Source organism: Schistocerca americana, chromosome 7 (assembly GCF_021461395.2).
Source record: "Schistocerca americana isolate TAMUIC-IGC-003095 chromosome 7, iqSchAmer2.1, whole genome shotgun sequence".
Classification (NCBI taxonomy): Eukaryota; Metazoa; Arthropoda; class Insecta; order Orthoptera; family Acrididae; genus Schistocerca; species Schistocerca americana.
In genome coordinates, this window is record NC_060125.1 from 442,926,574 (window position 1) to 442,943,688 (window position 17,115).

Below are 17,115 nucleotides of genomic sequence, written 5' to 3' on the forward strand. Positions count from 1 at the left end.
CTAGAGTGGTCCATCCTCTGAGACCCACACTTGAGTGACCATTTCCTGTGTGTAATTCATCTGCCAACTCCTGTCCTATCTGTGTGCAAGACCAATTGGCACCTATCTAAAGCTGACTAGTGGCTCTGCTTCGATGAACAACATATCCACAGCAGTGATGATAAGAAAGAATACCTTATGAATGATATCCTTAGTGCCACAGAATGTACCATCCTCCAAATGTCTTGCTTGCTGCGAAGTATCCCAGTTCCCGAGTGGTCGGAGGAATGCCACAATGCGATTCGTGCATGAAGACATGTTCTCCATTTCTTTGAACACAATCTCACAAAGCAGGGCTATATTCATTATAAACAGTTGCATTCAAAGTGTCATCGCATTATCAGGGATAGCAAAAAAGCTAGTTGGTTCTCTCTTACTAATTCTGTTAACTGTTTCACTCACTCTTCTGTTGTTTGGGGTAACCTGTGTCAGATTTCTGGAAACAAGGTGTATCTCCCAGTTCATGGCCTGACTGTGGCGAACAATGTCAGTGTGAACCCTAGTGATATTTCCAACACCTTGTGTTGGTACTTTGATGAGATCTCGAGCTCTGCCTGTTACCATCCCTCCATCCTATCTCCGAAACAAGCAGAGGAGACTTTGTAGATATCTGTCCCCCCTCAGAATCTTGATTGCTACAATACTGTTTTTACTATGTAGGAGTTTGAACATGCTCTCAGCTCATGATGATCCTCTGTTCCAGGACTGGGCAATTGGTGCCTTGAATCTCAGTATTTGCTAACAAATGCACAATGTGGATTTTGTAAGCACCACTCGCCAGTTGATTATCTCGTCACTCTCTCAACCCACATTATGAACAATTTTCTGCAGAAACGCCAGGTTGTAGCTGTGTTTTTAGATTTGGAGAAGGTTTAGGATATCTGTTGGAGGACAGGCATCCTCCATACAATGCACATATGGGGCTTCCGAGGTCATCTGCATCATACCATTCAGGAGTTTTTAAAAGACTGGGTTTTTAAGGTATTTGTGGGTTCGACTTTGACGAACACTTTTATTCAGGAGAATGTGGTGCCTCAGGGCTCTGTGCTGGGTGTAGCTCTACTCCCCTTAGCAATTAGCCCTATAATAGACAGTCTCACCAGAGGCATCTCAGGGTCTCTCTTCGTCAATGACTTCGCAGTCTGTTGCAGCTCTCAGCTGAACTGTTTACTTGAGCAACAATTTCAGTGATGACTCGGCTGTCTTTACTCATGGAGCATCAACAACAGCTTCCCTTTTGGCACAGTCCACCATCTAGGCATACATTTGGCCACTGGAGTTTTGTACACTATCTCAGTTGTGAGTGTCTGTGAAGATTCTACCAAGCTGTTGTCATACTGACATGGTGTTCTCCTCAGCAGGCAAGCAAGCTGTCTGTCCTCTATGCCTAATCATCCATCCTATGCATACTCTTTTGATGACTCCGTTGACTGCCAATACAAGATAAGCCCAACTTTTTTGTTGCATCCTAGAGTTTGCTTTCATATTCTGCTTTGGAAACTTAACCTTACATTACCTGCCACTTTCCCAAAGGGTGAGAGTCCTTCACAACCTTGGCTTTGTGCAGAGATCTGCATTCACCTTGGACTTAGTTGGCTTCGCAAGTACACTACTATAGATTTGATCAATCACTGTAAGTTTCTCGAAGTTTGCATGCAACTTGGAAACAGCGCATTTGTATACAGTGATGGCTCAAAGACCGATCGTGGTGTCAGTTGTGCTATTGTTGTTAGCAACAAACACTTGATACTGGCTTTGAGACCAGTGCTTGATTTTCACTGCAGGGCTTTCCTCCCTCTATTAGGCCACCCAGTACATCTGACAGCACAGGCTTCTGAAGTGTGTATTATGTTCAGATTCACTTACTGCTCTCCACAGCGTCTGTGTACTGTACACATACTATCCCTTAATACAATGAATCAATGAATGCCTCCACTCACTCGCTGATGTTGGAGCCAGTGCGATGTTTATGTGGGTCCCTGGTCACATCATAGTGTCAGGGAATGAACCTGCCGATGCTGCTGTCAAGGCTGCAGTACGACTACCTAGACCTTCTAGCTATTCTGTCCCTTCATATGATATCTGTGTTGCTGCACTTGAGAACATTGTTCCTTTCTGGCATGAACACTGATCTTTGCTAAATGGGAGCAACCCTCCAGGGTGCTCACTGTTATTTTGTGAGTGTGTTCATGGCGTACATGTGGCCCAAGCTATTGCAGACTGTTCTTCCTTACCGGGTTGAATTTCCTTCCCTGCGCCCCTCCCTCCCGGTCCTTGCTTCTCCCCCTCTGCCCCCTCCTTCCCCTCAATCGGTGTTCTTACTTACATTAACCTGGCTATCTACCTGGTTTCAGTTTTGTACTCATTTCAGTTTTGTTCCCCTTGCATTTTCTCTGTCCCCATTTGGGCTTTGACCTCCACTTCTAAATTTTCTCTTCATAGTGTGAGCCATTTAGGAAGAACTCACTCCTTAGCATCTACAGTGTGGATTCTTCTCCCTCTCTTCCTTCCTTCCCCTGTTCCTTCTCTGATGTAGCCCACTCACGCCTCACTATGTCACCAGCATTTGTAGCAGTCCATTGATGGGACTGTTATCAGCCACCATGCCAGACACCCCTTGTTGTAGCGGGAAGGCACCCGTGGGGAGAGCCCCTGATTGGAGTGGGTGGTATTCGGGTGGATGCTTTGCACATGAAGGATATCAAGCTCCAAAAATCTGGCCATTCTCCTATGGCTGTCACTTTGAGTAATAACAGATCATTGAATGCTGCTTTTTTTTTTTTTTTAACCCTGTGATGTTCTCTTCCCTGGCTACACCCTTGGAGGAGGGCCAGGCTCTTCGGCTTTGGGTTAAACACTTACCACTACCTGGTCTGTACTAGGACAGACAGGGACACATTCACTGCCACAAAACCGTTATTTTTTGTGTAAAATAGCAAAGACAAGTTTGGGGAAGTGGAGTCTCACAGTAAGGTGCAGTGGGTTCCCTGTTGATCAAAATGTATTCTGCCACACAATCTGGAGCTCCTCATGCTTATTATCATCTTGGTGATGTCCCCATGTCCATTACACCTCACCAGTGTTTGAATATGGTCCATGGAGTCATTTATCATAAGGATCTCATCCTTCAAACTAATGAAGGGGAACCCTTTGCCAATCTGGAATAATGGGGTCTTCATTTTGTGCGGCGTATGCGGAAAGGTCGTAAGTACAACCACACCAACACCGGCGCCTGTATTCTCGCTTTCGAAGGAGATACCCTCCTAGAGAAGCCCAAGGTTATGTGTTATCAGTATGATGTGAAGCCGTATGTCCCGTCACCCATTAGATGCTTTAGGTGCTTGTGTTTCTAGCACGTCTTCGCAGTGTATGGGGGACACGCTTTGTGGTGACTGTGGACAACCATTCCATGAAGGGAGTGCCTGTGTTCCACCACCCATGTGTAAATTGTCACAACCCTCACTTTCCAACGCTCATCAGTTTGCTCGGCTTATAAGAAGATGCAAGAGTATAAGTCACTGGATTGTTTATCTTACACTGAGGCTTGTCAGAAATTTGAGCAACTTCATCCGTATCAATGACTTTTACTTTTGCCTCTGTAGCATTGTTTCCCCCCCCTTTCCTCTTCCTTACCCAGGTCTCGTCCCCCTCTTCTCTCCCTCTCCCCTGTGGTTCCCTGCCCTTCCCTGTGCATGCCTCTCCCTTCTCCATCCAAAGAAGTTGCCCCATTCTTTGGCGCCTGCCAGTGGTGGGGCTCCCTTCCAGGACCCCTCCCCTCAGCGTTTCTCAGACTGGAGGCCTGCTACCACAACCCGGCCATGAGACGCATAGTCTTCGCACCCAAAGGTCGTCAGCTTTCTTTTGCTTCATGATCTTGCAGAAGTCTGCTCTCCCTCTGTGCCCTGCCCTCCTCTACCTATGAAAGAGAAGAAAAAGAAACATAAGTCACAGGACAAGGCCCCTGCTGGTGCCCCCCCACCCCCAAACTGCATCTCCGCCCTAGAAATCTGAGTCCGACATCTTATTTATGGGTGTCACTGTGTCATTGGGGATGGATGGTGACCTGGCAGTGTAGTTAGCTCGAGCTCATTCGCCTCCCATTTGGATACCCGCTCCACGCTTATTCAGTGGAACTGTAATGGATACTACTGTCACCTCCCAGAGTTGCAATCCCTTACTGCCTTTTATTCGGCAGCTTTCATTCTCCAGGAATCTCATTTTACTCATGATCACTCACTGACACTTCGTGGGTTCCGTGCTTTCTGTTGGAAACGGGTCGGCCCTTTGAGTGCTTCTGGTGGCATCTGCATGTTGGTCTGTAAGGATATTGTTAGTACATGTGTCCCACCTCGTATCCCATTGGAAGCAGTTGGACTCTGCCATCACGGTTTGCAATCTCTATCTCCCTCCTGACAGACCAACTACATCTGTTGCCCCAACTGCCGTCCTTCAGCAGCTTCCCCCTTCCTCCCTTCCTCCTCCTTGGAGATTTTGGTATGCATCATCCTTTGTGGGGCAATGCTTCGTCATCTAGTCGTGGGCTTGTCATTGATCAATTACTTGCGGACCACGATGGGTGCCTTCTTAATGATGGTTCCCCTACTCATTTTAGTGCTGTATATGGCTCTTTTTCTGCCGTTGATCTTTCACTCTCTTCCCCTCTCCTTGTTCCTTCCTTACACTGGTTGCCACACAATGACATCTGTGATAGTGACCACATCCCATTGATTCTCTTGTTCCCTTCCAGCCTGTGCTGACCAGGTTACCCCACTGGGTTTTCCATCATGCTGATTGGTCTCTATATAGATACCAGGTCGTGTTTCCACCCTCTTTGTCAGATTGTATTGATGAAGTTGTCCGTGATCTGTCCAATAAGATAATCTGTGCTGCCAGTATTGCTGTTCCCCACTTGACAGGCCTCTTTCTCTGTCAGCCAGCTCCGTGGTGGAACATGGCCATTGCGACTGCTACCCATTATCGTCATCGTGCCTTGCAATATCTTAAGTGGCACCAATCCTCCACCGGTCTTATTACCTTTAAATGTCTGTGTGCCACATCAAACAGAGCAAACAGGTGTTATGGGAATGCTTTGTTTCCTCTCTAGTTACTCCTCTTCATTCGTCATGGGTGTGGGTTACACCCCCTACCTTCCAAGGTTCTAAGCAGTAGTCTTCCATTCTAGGCCTTGCCCTTCCAGGTGGCCTTTGTTCAGATCCATCCTTTCTCATGGAACACCTCATGACCCATTTTGCAATGACATTGGCATCAGCCTCCTATCCAGCTGCCTTCCTCCTCTGGAAACAGTAGGCTGAAGCTTCCCACTTATGTTTTACCTCTTGTCAGATGGAATCGTACAATGAACCTTTTACTGAATAGGAGTTTCTTCTGACCCTCTCTTCTTCCCAGAATTCAGCTCCTGCTCCTGACTCCAGTCATAATGAATTGCTTCAACACCTCAATCCTCCACAATGCCAATATCTCCTCCAGGTGTTTAACTGTATGTGGTGCCAAGATATTTTCCCCTCTCGGTGGAGGGGATAGTATTGTGGTTCCTGCCCTTAAGCTTGTCAAGGATCCGTTGTCCCTTGATAGTTACCAGCCCATTAGCATGACCAGTGTTCCCTGCAAGTTACTAGAATGGATGATGGCTCATTGGCTCAGGTCTTTTTATCTCGGGACCTTTTATCTCCTTACGAGTGCGACTTTTGGGAGGGACGGTCTCTGATTGATCATCTGCTTCGATTGGAAACCACAATTTGGTAGGCATATTCTTATTGCCATCTTGTTGCAGTTTTCTTCCATCTTCGTAAGGCCTACGACACGCTTGGTGCCATCACATCCTACTTACACGTTCCATGAGTGGGGTCTTCAGGACCCCATCCTTATTTTTATTTGTCCCTTCCTGTCCCACCAGTTCTTTGGAACTGTTCTCAGCTGTCTGAAGATCCAGGAAAATGGCTTTTCATAGGTCTCCATATTACATGTCCTTTTCTAATCGCTATTAGTAGACTTGCGGTTTCTGCTGGACTGTTGCTCACCCCTGCTCTGTATGTGGATGACTTCTGCATTTGGGCTAGCTCCCACGCAGTGCCCTCTGCAGAATGACAGCTCCAGGGTGCCATCCACTGTGCTTCCATGTGGACACACTCGCACAGTTTTCATTTCTCTCTCCTTCTCTCGAGGGTGGCACATTTCTGTTGCTGTACTATGCTCTGTCCTGATCGAGAGCTCTACCTTGATGCACAACACCGACCGTGATTCCCCAGTTTCATTTCTTGGGTCTTCTTTTTGGCAACAAGCTTACTTGGTTGCCTCATATACATCATTTGAAGCCCTTCCATGCTGCTCCTCTTGGTATTGGTTCACCAATGTGGTATCCGTTTAGCCACCAATGCCTTTCTCACTAGTCCTGTTGATAGTCTTCTGGTTGAACTTGGGATCCCTCCCCTTTAGATTTGGTGGTGCCAGCTCCTGGTTTCCGATGCCATTACTATTCACTCCTCACCTGATTACCCTCCTATTCTATTCTTTTTGCAGCTTTGGGCCATCACACTCCTGCTGCCCACCCTCGGATGGGTTTATCAGTTGGGCTTCACCTCGTTTCTCTCCACTGTGACTTCCATCTCCCCTTCTTGTCCTCTTCCTCGTGCTCTCCCCAACCCCGCCCCCTCACTCACCCCCCTCCCTTTGATTAGTTTCTCAGCCACAGATTCATATGGACCTCTTCTGGGGTCTGAAAGCCTCCATCACTCCAGTGGTGTTCCGTTGTTTGTTCTGAATGCTGTTACAGCGTTTTACTATGGAGTTGTTTTTTACACTGATGGCTCTAAATTCGCTATCAGTTGGGATGTGCCTTCACGTCTTCTGTTGGCACGGAACACTAGCTGTTGCCTGCCACACATGGGGTATTTACTGCAGAATTCATGGCTATCTATAGGGCCCTCTGTTTTATTAAATGGTCCTCCCTGACCCGCACTTTGTTATGTACAGACTCAATGAGCGGCCTTCAGGCTATTGCTTATTGTTTTTTGTGCCGACACTTGATGTGTGCCATCAATGACCTTCTCGCTGATCTTGGTGATGCTGCAAATTTGGTCGACTTCCTTTGGGTTCCTGGCCATGTGAGTGTACCGGGAGTGGGAACCTACCATCCTTTGCCATCTTTCTATTGGACATTGAGCCCCCCCCCCCCCCCCCCCCCCTCTCCCGTGTTGTAGTTGTGGGCCTCAGTTCATGGTGATCCATATTTTGATGGACTGCCCCACCCTTTGGCCCTTCACACTAAGTATGCCATCCCACCTTTCTTGTTTAGGGTGTTAGCTGACAACCCTCACCTGGTTACATCTGTTCTTAATTTTTTTCTTCTTTTTACGTGATTTACAATCACCGATGCAAGTCCTTGAATTTTTTCCTAGAATTTGAGTCTCAGTTAGTATAGGCATTGTTTATGGAGGCCTTGACCTTGCCTCCCCATCGGCCAGGTTCTCGTCTCCTTTTAAATACTTTTCCCAGTCTGTTGTGCTGTTTTGTTTCCTCTTTTATTTTGTCTTCTTCTCCTGGTGTTGTCTCCGTTGTATCATGATAATGGTATGGCACAGTGTGGGTGTCGTGCCACACGTGTGTAGCTTTTATGGGGCATCCCTGCTCTCCCCATTTCCACCCACCCCCTCCTGTTCTTTTCTCTTCTTGCTGCCCTGACATCCCTCTTCCCCCTTTGTTTGCATGTTATCCCTTCCCCATAACTGGACTGTGCTGTTTTCCCTTGATTTCTGCCATCCTAGATCATGGGATTGCCGACCTTGCTATTTGGTCCCCTCCCCTATATGGGAAAAGTCTCCGGGAAATTAAACCCCTTCCAGTGGCTTGGATGACTTCCTCTTGCCCCTCTAGTTGTGAGGAGAAACTTTTAGTTCAGCTGCATATTGGGCACTGTCATTTCAGTCACTGTTATTTGTTAAGTGAGACCCCCACCACTCTGTGCCTACTGCAAACAACCGTTGACAGTGCACCTTTTTCTGAACCAATGCCTATTTTATAACAATTTACGTTTTAATATATATTTGCCATCTGAATTATCAGATATTCTAACAGATACAGCTTGAGCTGTACATTATGTTTTTCTATTTATTCTTCGTGGTAGGATGGCGAAGGAAGTTTAATTTTCTATCATGATTGTCCTGGCACCCTTGAAGAGCCTTGTCTGACAGGGACCACACACATTTTGCCTGTGATTACATAGTCAAAACTTGTACTTTTTACTTTCTTAGCCTGAACATAAATGTCGTAAGATGCCTACACGGTTGTAGAGCCATATTCTGTATATCTTCATCTTTGCATTCATCAAATGATTTGGGTGTAATTATGCATTATAACTTTCAACAACTGACGTAAACATGACAAAGAATTTGATGTGGCAAAGTGTCATGTTTCATATCTTGTCATTCCTGGCACTTGCATCAAACTCTTTTACACAAATTGTTAAACCCAGCATACACAAGTTCTGCTTTCCATACTAGAGGGCACTTAATAGATTTAAAGTAGCTTACTTTAAACTTCAAGAATTAGAGAACACTAAGTAACAAAATAACACCACAATCCTTAATTTATGTGCATATAACAGCATAATCTGTAAATATATTCCAACTATTTTCATCAGCACCAGTATCCCAATGATTGTCAGCACATGGGATTTTAGATGGTGTAACTGTCGGGAGGTTCATTGTTTCTGTTGTAGTGAGATCTCATCTGTCATCCAAAGTGACTTTTTACCTTTAGGTCATTTGACATAGGGGCCCCAGTTCAGTGACCTTCACTTCGTTGGAAGTTGTGTGGAATGTACCTAAGGAGATTTGTTTGAACGTCTACCAAGATTGAGAGATTTATACCAAATAAATTAACAAACGACGGAGCTGATCCTCATTGGTACACAAAACGGGTTAGAACACTGTTGCAGAAACAACGAAACAAACATGCCAAATTTAAACAGACGCAAAATCCCCAAGAGTGGCGATCTTTTACAGAAGCTCGAAATTTAGCACGGACTTCAATGCGAGATGCTTATAACAGTTTCTACAATGAAACTTTGTCTCGAAACCTGGCAGCAAATCCAAAGAGATTCTGGTCATATGTGATGTATGTTAGCGGCAAGAAACAATCAATGCTTTCTCTGCACAATAGCAATGGAGGTACTATCGAAGACAGTGCTTCCAAAGCAGAGTTACTGAACACAGCCTTCCGAAATGCCTTCACAAAAAAAGATGAAGTAAATATTCCAGAATGCAAATTCAGAACAGCTGCCAACATGAGTAATGTAGGAGTAAATATCCTCAGAGTAGTGAAGCAACTTAAATCACTTAATAAAAGCAAGTCAATTGTGCCAGACTGTATACCAGTTAGGTTCCTTTTGGAGTATGCTGATGCATTAGCTCCCTACTTAACAATCATATACAACTGTTTGCTCGACGAAAGATCCGTACTCAATGACTGGAAAGTTGCATAGGTTACACCAATATTCAAGAAAGGTAGTAGGAGTAATCCACTAAATTACAGGCCCATATTGTTAATGTCGATGTGCAGCAGGATTTTGGAACATATGAACATTATGAATTACCTCGAAGAAAACTGTCTATTGACACACAGTCAGCATAGGCTTAGAAAACATCGTTCCTGTGAAACACAACTAGCTCTTTACTCACATGAAGTTTTGAGTACTATTGGCAAGGGATTTCAGATTAATTCCATATTTCTGGATTTCCGGAAGGCTTTTGACACTGTACCACACAAGTGGCTTGTAGTGAAATTGTGCACTTATGGAATATCATCTCGGTTATGTATGAGACTGGATTTGTGATTTTCTGTCAGAGAGGTGACAGTTTTTAATAATTGACAGAAAGTCATCAAGTAAAACAGAAGTGATTTCTGGCGTTCCTCAAGTAAGTGTTGTAGGCCCTTTGCTGTTCCTTATCTATATAAACGATTTGGGAGACAATCTGAGCAGCTGTCTTCGGTTGTTTGCAGATGACGCTGTCGTTTACCGACTGATAAAGTCATCAGAAGATCAAAACAAATTGCAAAATGATTTAGAAAAGATATCTGAATGGTGCAAAAATTGGCAGTTGACCCAACACGCAGAAAATGTTGTGGAGAAGGCTAACCAAAGACTGTATTTTATTGGCAGGGCACTTAGAAAATGTAGAAATGTAACACCTTTCAGTTCCATGTACAAGTTTTTGTAGTTATGAGAGCTATTTTCACAACAACCACATTCTTTGCGACTGGAAAGTGTGAGAAATATTAAAGTTTGGCAAGGCATTATTCCCGATGTATTGGAACTATGATTCTGGTATATGACAGCTTTCTGCACAGAATACAGAAATAACATGAATGAGATTCATCTCCAGGCTTGATGAAAATCTTGTCATAGATTTTTTCCCCATCTTTTAACAAGGAATATATAGTTAAGTAGAGGGCACTGGAAAAAGTCATTTGTCAGTGCATTGTCCATCTACCTGTCAGTAAGTTATCATCTATTCCTCCATATTACCGAAGTTGACAAATTGTGCATTATGTTACACTGCATGTTGTAAAATTGATGTCTTTGATTTTGCAATATTTTACTCCACTTAAAAGAGCACATTTAAATTTATCAGAAATACTTATTTTCATTTTGGTGCCATTTAAGTTAAGATGCAAAAATTTGACTTAAATTTTTTATTGTTTCAGCAGTGCATTTAAATTCTGTTTCCCATTTTACAAAATATGTTTGAACCATTGTAATTCTACAGATCCTATGTTTTATTGAATATATGAAACAAGGAGTTTATGATTCCAAGACAGACTACTGCCCTTCATTGTAGTGACGGAAACTGTCAGCATTGAATTTGTTGTATGAAATTGAAAGAATATTGAATCATTGCAGGTTTGAAAACACTAATTAATCTATGCTTTTTAACTGTGTGTTAGGTTTACAGAGGCCTAAAAGCCGAGAGACTTTTCTTCAGAACATGTACTACATAATACTGGGATGAAGATATACTTTCACCATGAAGCACTAATCTTAACATTGCGTCAGGAACAGTGACTTTTCAAAATTGATATTTTTGTATGTTTCTAGTTCTGAAGAAAGTGGCCTATGTGAAAATGAATCTAGTACCTATATCAAGTTTCAGATGGAACTAAAACTTGGTAAAGTTCTTACTGGTCCATTAGGTACATTCTATATAAATTTCAACAGAATTGGAGGTGGATGACCTGGAAGAATCTTTCACTGTGTGCATGTGTATGGAAAGGGGAGTGCAATACTGAGTAATGTTATGGCTGCTCCGTCAGTGGACTCTGTATTCATTGTGGCCTTTTCTAATAGAATTACCCCCATAGCTTGGTACAAGTTGCTTAAAGAGAATGCTTCTTGTATATGAGGGCTAAATTGTTGGACACACCAGTAACTTCTACCATCAAAGAAAAATGCAGTTTAATTTGACAACTCCACAGCCAAAGGCACTTGATAATATTCCCCAATAAGAGCCACGGTGCTCTTGTACTTCTCCCCAGAAAATTGTTGTAATAATTATTACCATTTTGTTGTGGAGCTCTGTGCCTCGTTAATTAGCTTAATGTATTATCCTTTGATACAATTCACAGTATTTTGTCAGCTTTTCTAACTGCCTAAACTTAACCTGCCTTCAACCAAAAGCTTAATTTGAACACCAGAAAGCTATACTCTGCCTGATCCTGTTGTAGTTGATATGCACATGCCTTTTTCTGACCTTTTGAACTAACACCCATCAAGTTTTAGAGGGACCTGTAGTTTAATGTGGGCTCCAAACCATTTGAGCAACTTGGGTAACTTGAGTCATTTCACATGTACATTTAATTGGTAGAGATGAAATACATCTTGGGACTAACAGGGAAATTTCAGATTTGTTGTGTGACACTGAACCAATCCATTTCTCACTACTGTCAAGGTGGTATTATAATTTTGGGAGCTTGGAGAAGTGGAGGGAAAGGAGGCTGAAGGCTGCGAGGGAGTCCAGCAAGTGAGTGGGATATGAATGTGGCATCAATGAACATGCCTTGGTACAGACAGGGGGAGGGGGGGGGAGAGGAGCTTGTATCATATAATTGCTTATTCAACTGCAATTCAAACTGTTCAAAAATTGCAGCATAGTGCTCATTATTGATAGTTTCTTGCATGGAAAAATGCCAGTAATGCCTTTGCTCTATACCTCAACCCAAACTGTAGCTTTGGGAGAACACATCGGTTTTGCTTCACACAAATGGTGGTATCGAGAACCCCAAAATAGCCAGATTTGTTGCTCACGACTGTATTCAGGTGGAAGTGTGCTTTGTCTGTGAACCAGATGCAGCCAGCATTGTGTACAAATTCAGTCCTTTGTTGCACAGTTCATATAGGTATGGCCTGGTGGCTTTGTAATTTGAATAGAACCAAGTAGGTTCTGTCTTAGTATTTTCTTCATGTTGGAATGCTTCAAACCAGTCTGTGCTACACTTCATCAGATGGATTCCTTTGGGTTTTGTTGAATAATTCCAGAAACCGTGGCGACATTCTCAGGAGTAACTAATGTTGGCCTTGGGCCAAAATTCTCCGCTAGGTCAATAGCAACGCTGCCAGTCCATTGGAATATGGCGAAGAGCTTGTAGATCCTTTTGGAAATTAAATAATGTTTGAAAACTACACCTTGTTGTAGTAGCACAGTGTTTTAACTTGTGGCATTCCAGTACCAGAAAAACACGTTCAGTGGAATACATGATTTCAACCTTTTCCTTCGGTATGCTAGCCTCCTTTCAAGTTTAAACAGTGGAACTGATTGCTCCGAGATGCACCACACTATTTTAAAGGCAGTGTGTATTCCGACTTCAGTACCATCTGTTAAAAGCTTTCTGTATGAAATTTTTAAAGCCTTCACAATAAATGTACCATTTGTTGCACCTGTCTGTTGGTCTAGTTTTCGAGATATTTAACTTTGACTGGACATTGTGTATGTAATTCAGAAAAGCTGCTATTTTGTGTAGGATTTAGTTGATAAAGGTTGTGAAGCGGGATTGCATTCTCCAGTCAGGTTGTATTCTTTTAATGCGTATAAAAATGATGATGTGCACGTCTAAGGTTACTGTTTAAAGAATGTAAGACATTAGTTCTGACAACACCAGTCTCTGTAATATTCTCATAATTTGGTGGATATTATAACTGTTGTTCTGTGAGATCACAGATGTCGCATTGTGCAATTCACATGTATTTCCAACTTAACATGGAAGCATGGAATTGTTAATTGCACCAGTGGTTCTATTCCATTTTTGCTTTATGAGGTCTTGTTTGCTTTTGACCGCAGTATTCCAACCAAACTGTAAACTTACTTTTTCTGTTCGAACAAGAATTATGGTACCTCTTTGACTGATTTACTAATTACACAGCAATGCCATCGTATCATACTTAGAAATTTCCCTGTTTAAAACACCATATTACTGAAAAATGGTGTATTTCAGTATAACTCTTAAAAATCTTGTATACTGAAGTATGTCAACTTTTAAAATATTTTGGATGTGTAGGTATTAAAGTAATTTCACTCATGAAAGGGAATAATTGAAATTTACATTATTGAGAACAGGGAAAAATTCCAGCTTCACAGAAAGTTTAAATAAACAATGTTCTAATATTGTGAGATTCTAAATAGTATCCTGTTGGTAATTTTTAAAGGTGAACTACAATTAATGTACACAGTTTTGTAGTGAACTAGTTACAGCCACTGTACTTCTGTCAAAACAGTTATTTGCTTGCTAATTCAAGCCATGCTGCTCAGAATGGTAGGCATACAACTATATAATACTGAGGAAAATTTGGTAAATTTTTATTTTATCCCTCTGAGTTGCATGACTATACAATTTATTGCTGCAGTGGTTACCAGTTTCGGGCTGACTTGCCCATTCTCAAACCACGCACTTTGTTAGTAATTGTAACCAGCTGCACAACATGGTGCCAAAAGGTCTGAACTGCTGCATACAAGAAAGTGAAACTGTGAGCAACAAATACGCTCATTGATATGACAAACTGAAGTTTGGTTGCGTCATTTAGGTGAAAAAGCAGACACACAGGCCATCACATATCAGTGAGCATATTTGTTGCTCACAGTGTGACTTTCTTGTATGAAGCAGTGCATGCCTTTTGGCCTCATGTTGTGTAACTAGTTATGGCTAATAACAAGATGTGTGTTTTGAGAATGGGCAAGTCAATCCAAAGCCAGTAACCATTGCAGCAATAAATTGTATATTTGTGCAACTGAGATGGATGAAATAAAAATTTATCATATTTTCCTCATAACAACAACACACCACTACTTCTCTGCCAGTGGTAGGGTCTGCTTGGAACACAATCATTTTCACATTCTTCAGTCTTCCTCCACCTCTCTGTTGTCACTCTGATCCAGTCTTCTCCTCACTTCCAAATGCTTTCTTCCCTTTCTTTTAGCCACTTGGCATGAAGCAAGGGGCTGCCTGTATGGGTAAAGTACAACAAAGGCCTGTGTGCTTTGACTGCTTTACTAACTGTGCAGGCCCTACAGGAACCCTGAAAAATGCCAATAAATGGGACCACTGGTGAAGCTGTGTTAGGCCCATCAGGCCCACAGTGGATAAAAATGAAAATTCAACATTTCCCAAATTCTAAAATTGCTTCATATTTTGCCCATAATAATGATCCAGTGGAATTTATCTTCCATTATTGTGTAACAGCATCTATTTTATTTATTTAACACATTGCGCATGGCAAATGTAAATATCATAAACATTCATTACTGAGACTGTTTTATACACTCTGTAAATGTATTTCTTTTGTAAATAAAAATAAATTATTGCAAGATCTATTTACAGCAACCTTGATAGCAGATGGAAGAAAGAACAATCACATACAGATCGTAACTCTTCTCAGCAGAAAACCTCTGGTGCTTTGAACATTTTCTCAAATGATGGAAGCTTCTTGGATCAGTTCAAGAAGATGTCTGGTGTCAAAGGTAAAATAATAGTACTAAGAAATGTTTTGAAGCATATTTCTTTTGGTTTTTGAAATGACTGTTTTTCTTTCAGAAGGTAAACAGAGAAGAGAGGATGCCGTCAGCAGTATCATTGACATAAAGAATACTCCTCAAGCCACTGATACTCATGCATCTGACAAAAGGGATAGAGGTGAGAATGTGCATACTTATGGTCTTCCGTGCCAAGTGTCTTCACAAAGAATTTGGGGCTGTGCTGTGCAGCTGACACACAAAGTTTGCTGAATTATGTAGATGGTCTAAAAATTTGGAATGTCACAACTACAGGCTAGAACATGTCAGAGTGAAGATATGCAAGAAAGGAAAAAAAAGAAAAAAATTTTAAGTAATGTAAACAAATGATTATTATTAATAATGTACACAAATTATTATTAATAATAATAATTTGTTTACATCACTTACATCGTCATGAGACACAATTACAATTAAAAAGACGTTGTCTCACATCTTGTTTTGGTTGTAGGGCATCACCACCCCAAGGAAGTTTTGTCACGTGGGGAAACAAAACACGAAATCTAATGTAAAATGTGAACTAGCCACCTGAAGATGAACCTATCAATTTGAAACCGGTAATGGCACTGTTTAATATTAATAGATAGCTATGTAAAAAGTGCCAGGTTGCTGTAATCTTTTGTGTAAGATTCAACCTATATTAAATAAATCAAATTCAGTAGAGGGTGAGATGTTATGGTTTATTTTGTCAGATTTGAAATAAAAGTTCACTTTAATCAGCGTTGCATTTACTCCCAGGCCCTCAGTCTGTAGTATGTAAGGCAAGTCCAAGCTTTTGCAGCCTTGTACTAGTCAGCACTACAACTCCTCTCTAACTAGAAGTTCTATAAGATCTTTAGCAACCAATGTTAGGTGCTGTGCATTGCACATATGAGTGTGGAGGACTTCACTTAATTACTGGATTTTGAATAAGTTTGAAACTTCTACGAACAAGTGAATCTCTAGGTGTGCATCTAGTTTATGGGGTAGATATGAGGGTTGGGACTTCAATAGTGGTAACTATTTATTCACAACCGATACAAAAGGGTTACATGTTTGCACTGTTACTGTCCTTCAAAGTAGTCACCAGCATTGTGTAGAACCTGTTGCCAGTGATGTGAAAGGCATTGTATACCATTAGCAGTGCCTGTTCTGTTGATGGTCCGAATGGAGCTGTCTACTGCCTGTCGAATCTCTGGAACAGATCTGAAGCGAATGCCACGAAGCCAAAACTGAAATGCCAATCCAGCGAATGGCTTCATTATGGGTCGCCGCGAAAGTCAGTGCGTCAGAGCCCCAGTATGGAGAAAGTTATGATGATTCTCGTGTACGACTGTGATGGCGTTATCGTAACGCATTACATTCCTCCACGGCAGACCGTCGATGCACAGTATTACTGTTTGTTTTTGGGGCATCACCTGTGACCAGCTTTGCGCAAGAAGCAGTGACGCTTTCTGTGCAACCCACCCATCATTTTGCATGACAATGCGTGGGTGCATACAGCGCAAGCTGTGGCTGCTCTGTTCACTCGATGGGACTGTGAAGTGCTGTACCGTCCACCATACTCCCTGGACTAAAGTCCTTGTGACTTTGATTTGATTCCGAAGATGAAGGAACCACTTCGTGGCATTCGCTTCAGAGCTGTGGTGTCAGTTCAGTTCCCTCCAGTAACCTACCAAGGCCTCATTGCTTCCATGCCACAACGTGTCGCTGTTGTTATCCATGCCAAATGTGGACATACTACATATTAGACAGATGGTCATAATGTTCTGGCTGATCAGTGTGTGCTGTAGGTATCTAGAAGCATGACAGTATGCACTACTTTTGAATGACGTCAGTTCTAGCTGTTTTATGAAAGGATGTATTTTATTACGGGTAAGTAGAATAATGAGGATCATGTGTGAATACGTGGTACTTGAGCACATTGTGATTTGTAGAGTTATACTTTCAATATTGTGCACTGTAGTTTTCTGCTGCCACAACCAAACTTTGATCATCTCAAGAAATTCATGTCATAATGTAT

General features: G+C 42.2%; 1 protein-coding gene across 3 annotated transcripts in view; it reads left to right on the plus strand.

Annotated features, from left to right (window-relative positions):
• The window catches only part of LOC124621787 (SURP and G-patch domain-containing protein 1), a 173,435-nt gene that overhangs the window by 12,750 nt on the left and 143,570 nt on the right, over nt 1-17,115 (plus strand). For 2 of the 3 annotated variants that reach the window (XM_047147221.1, XM_047147223.1), the window contains 2 exons: nt 14,923-15,062; nt 15,136-15,234. In XM_047147221.1, coding sequence (XP_047003177.1) covers nt 14,923-15,062; nt 15,136-15,234 — 239 coding nt within the window. The remainder of the gene's footprint in view (nt 1-14,922; nt 15,063-15,135; nt 15,235-17,115) is intronic. The other variant, XM_047147222.1, reaches the window with a different exon arrangement.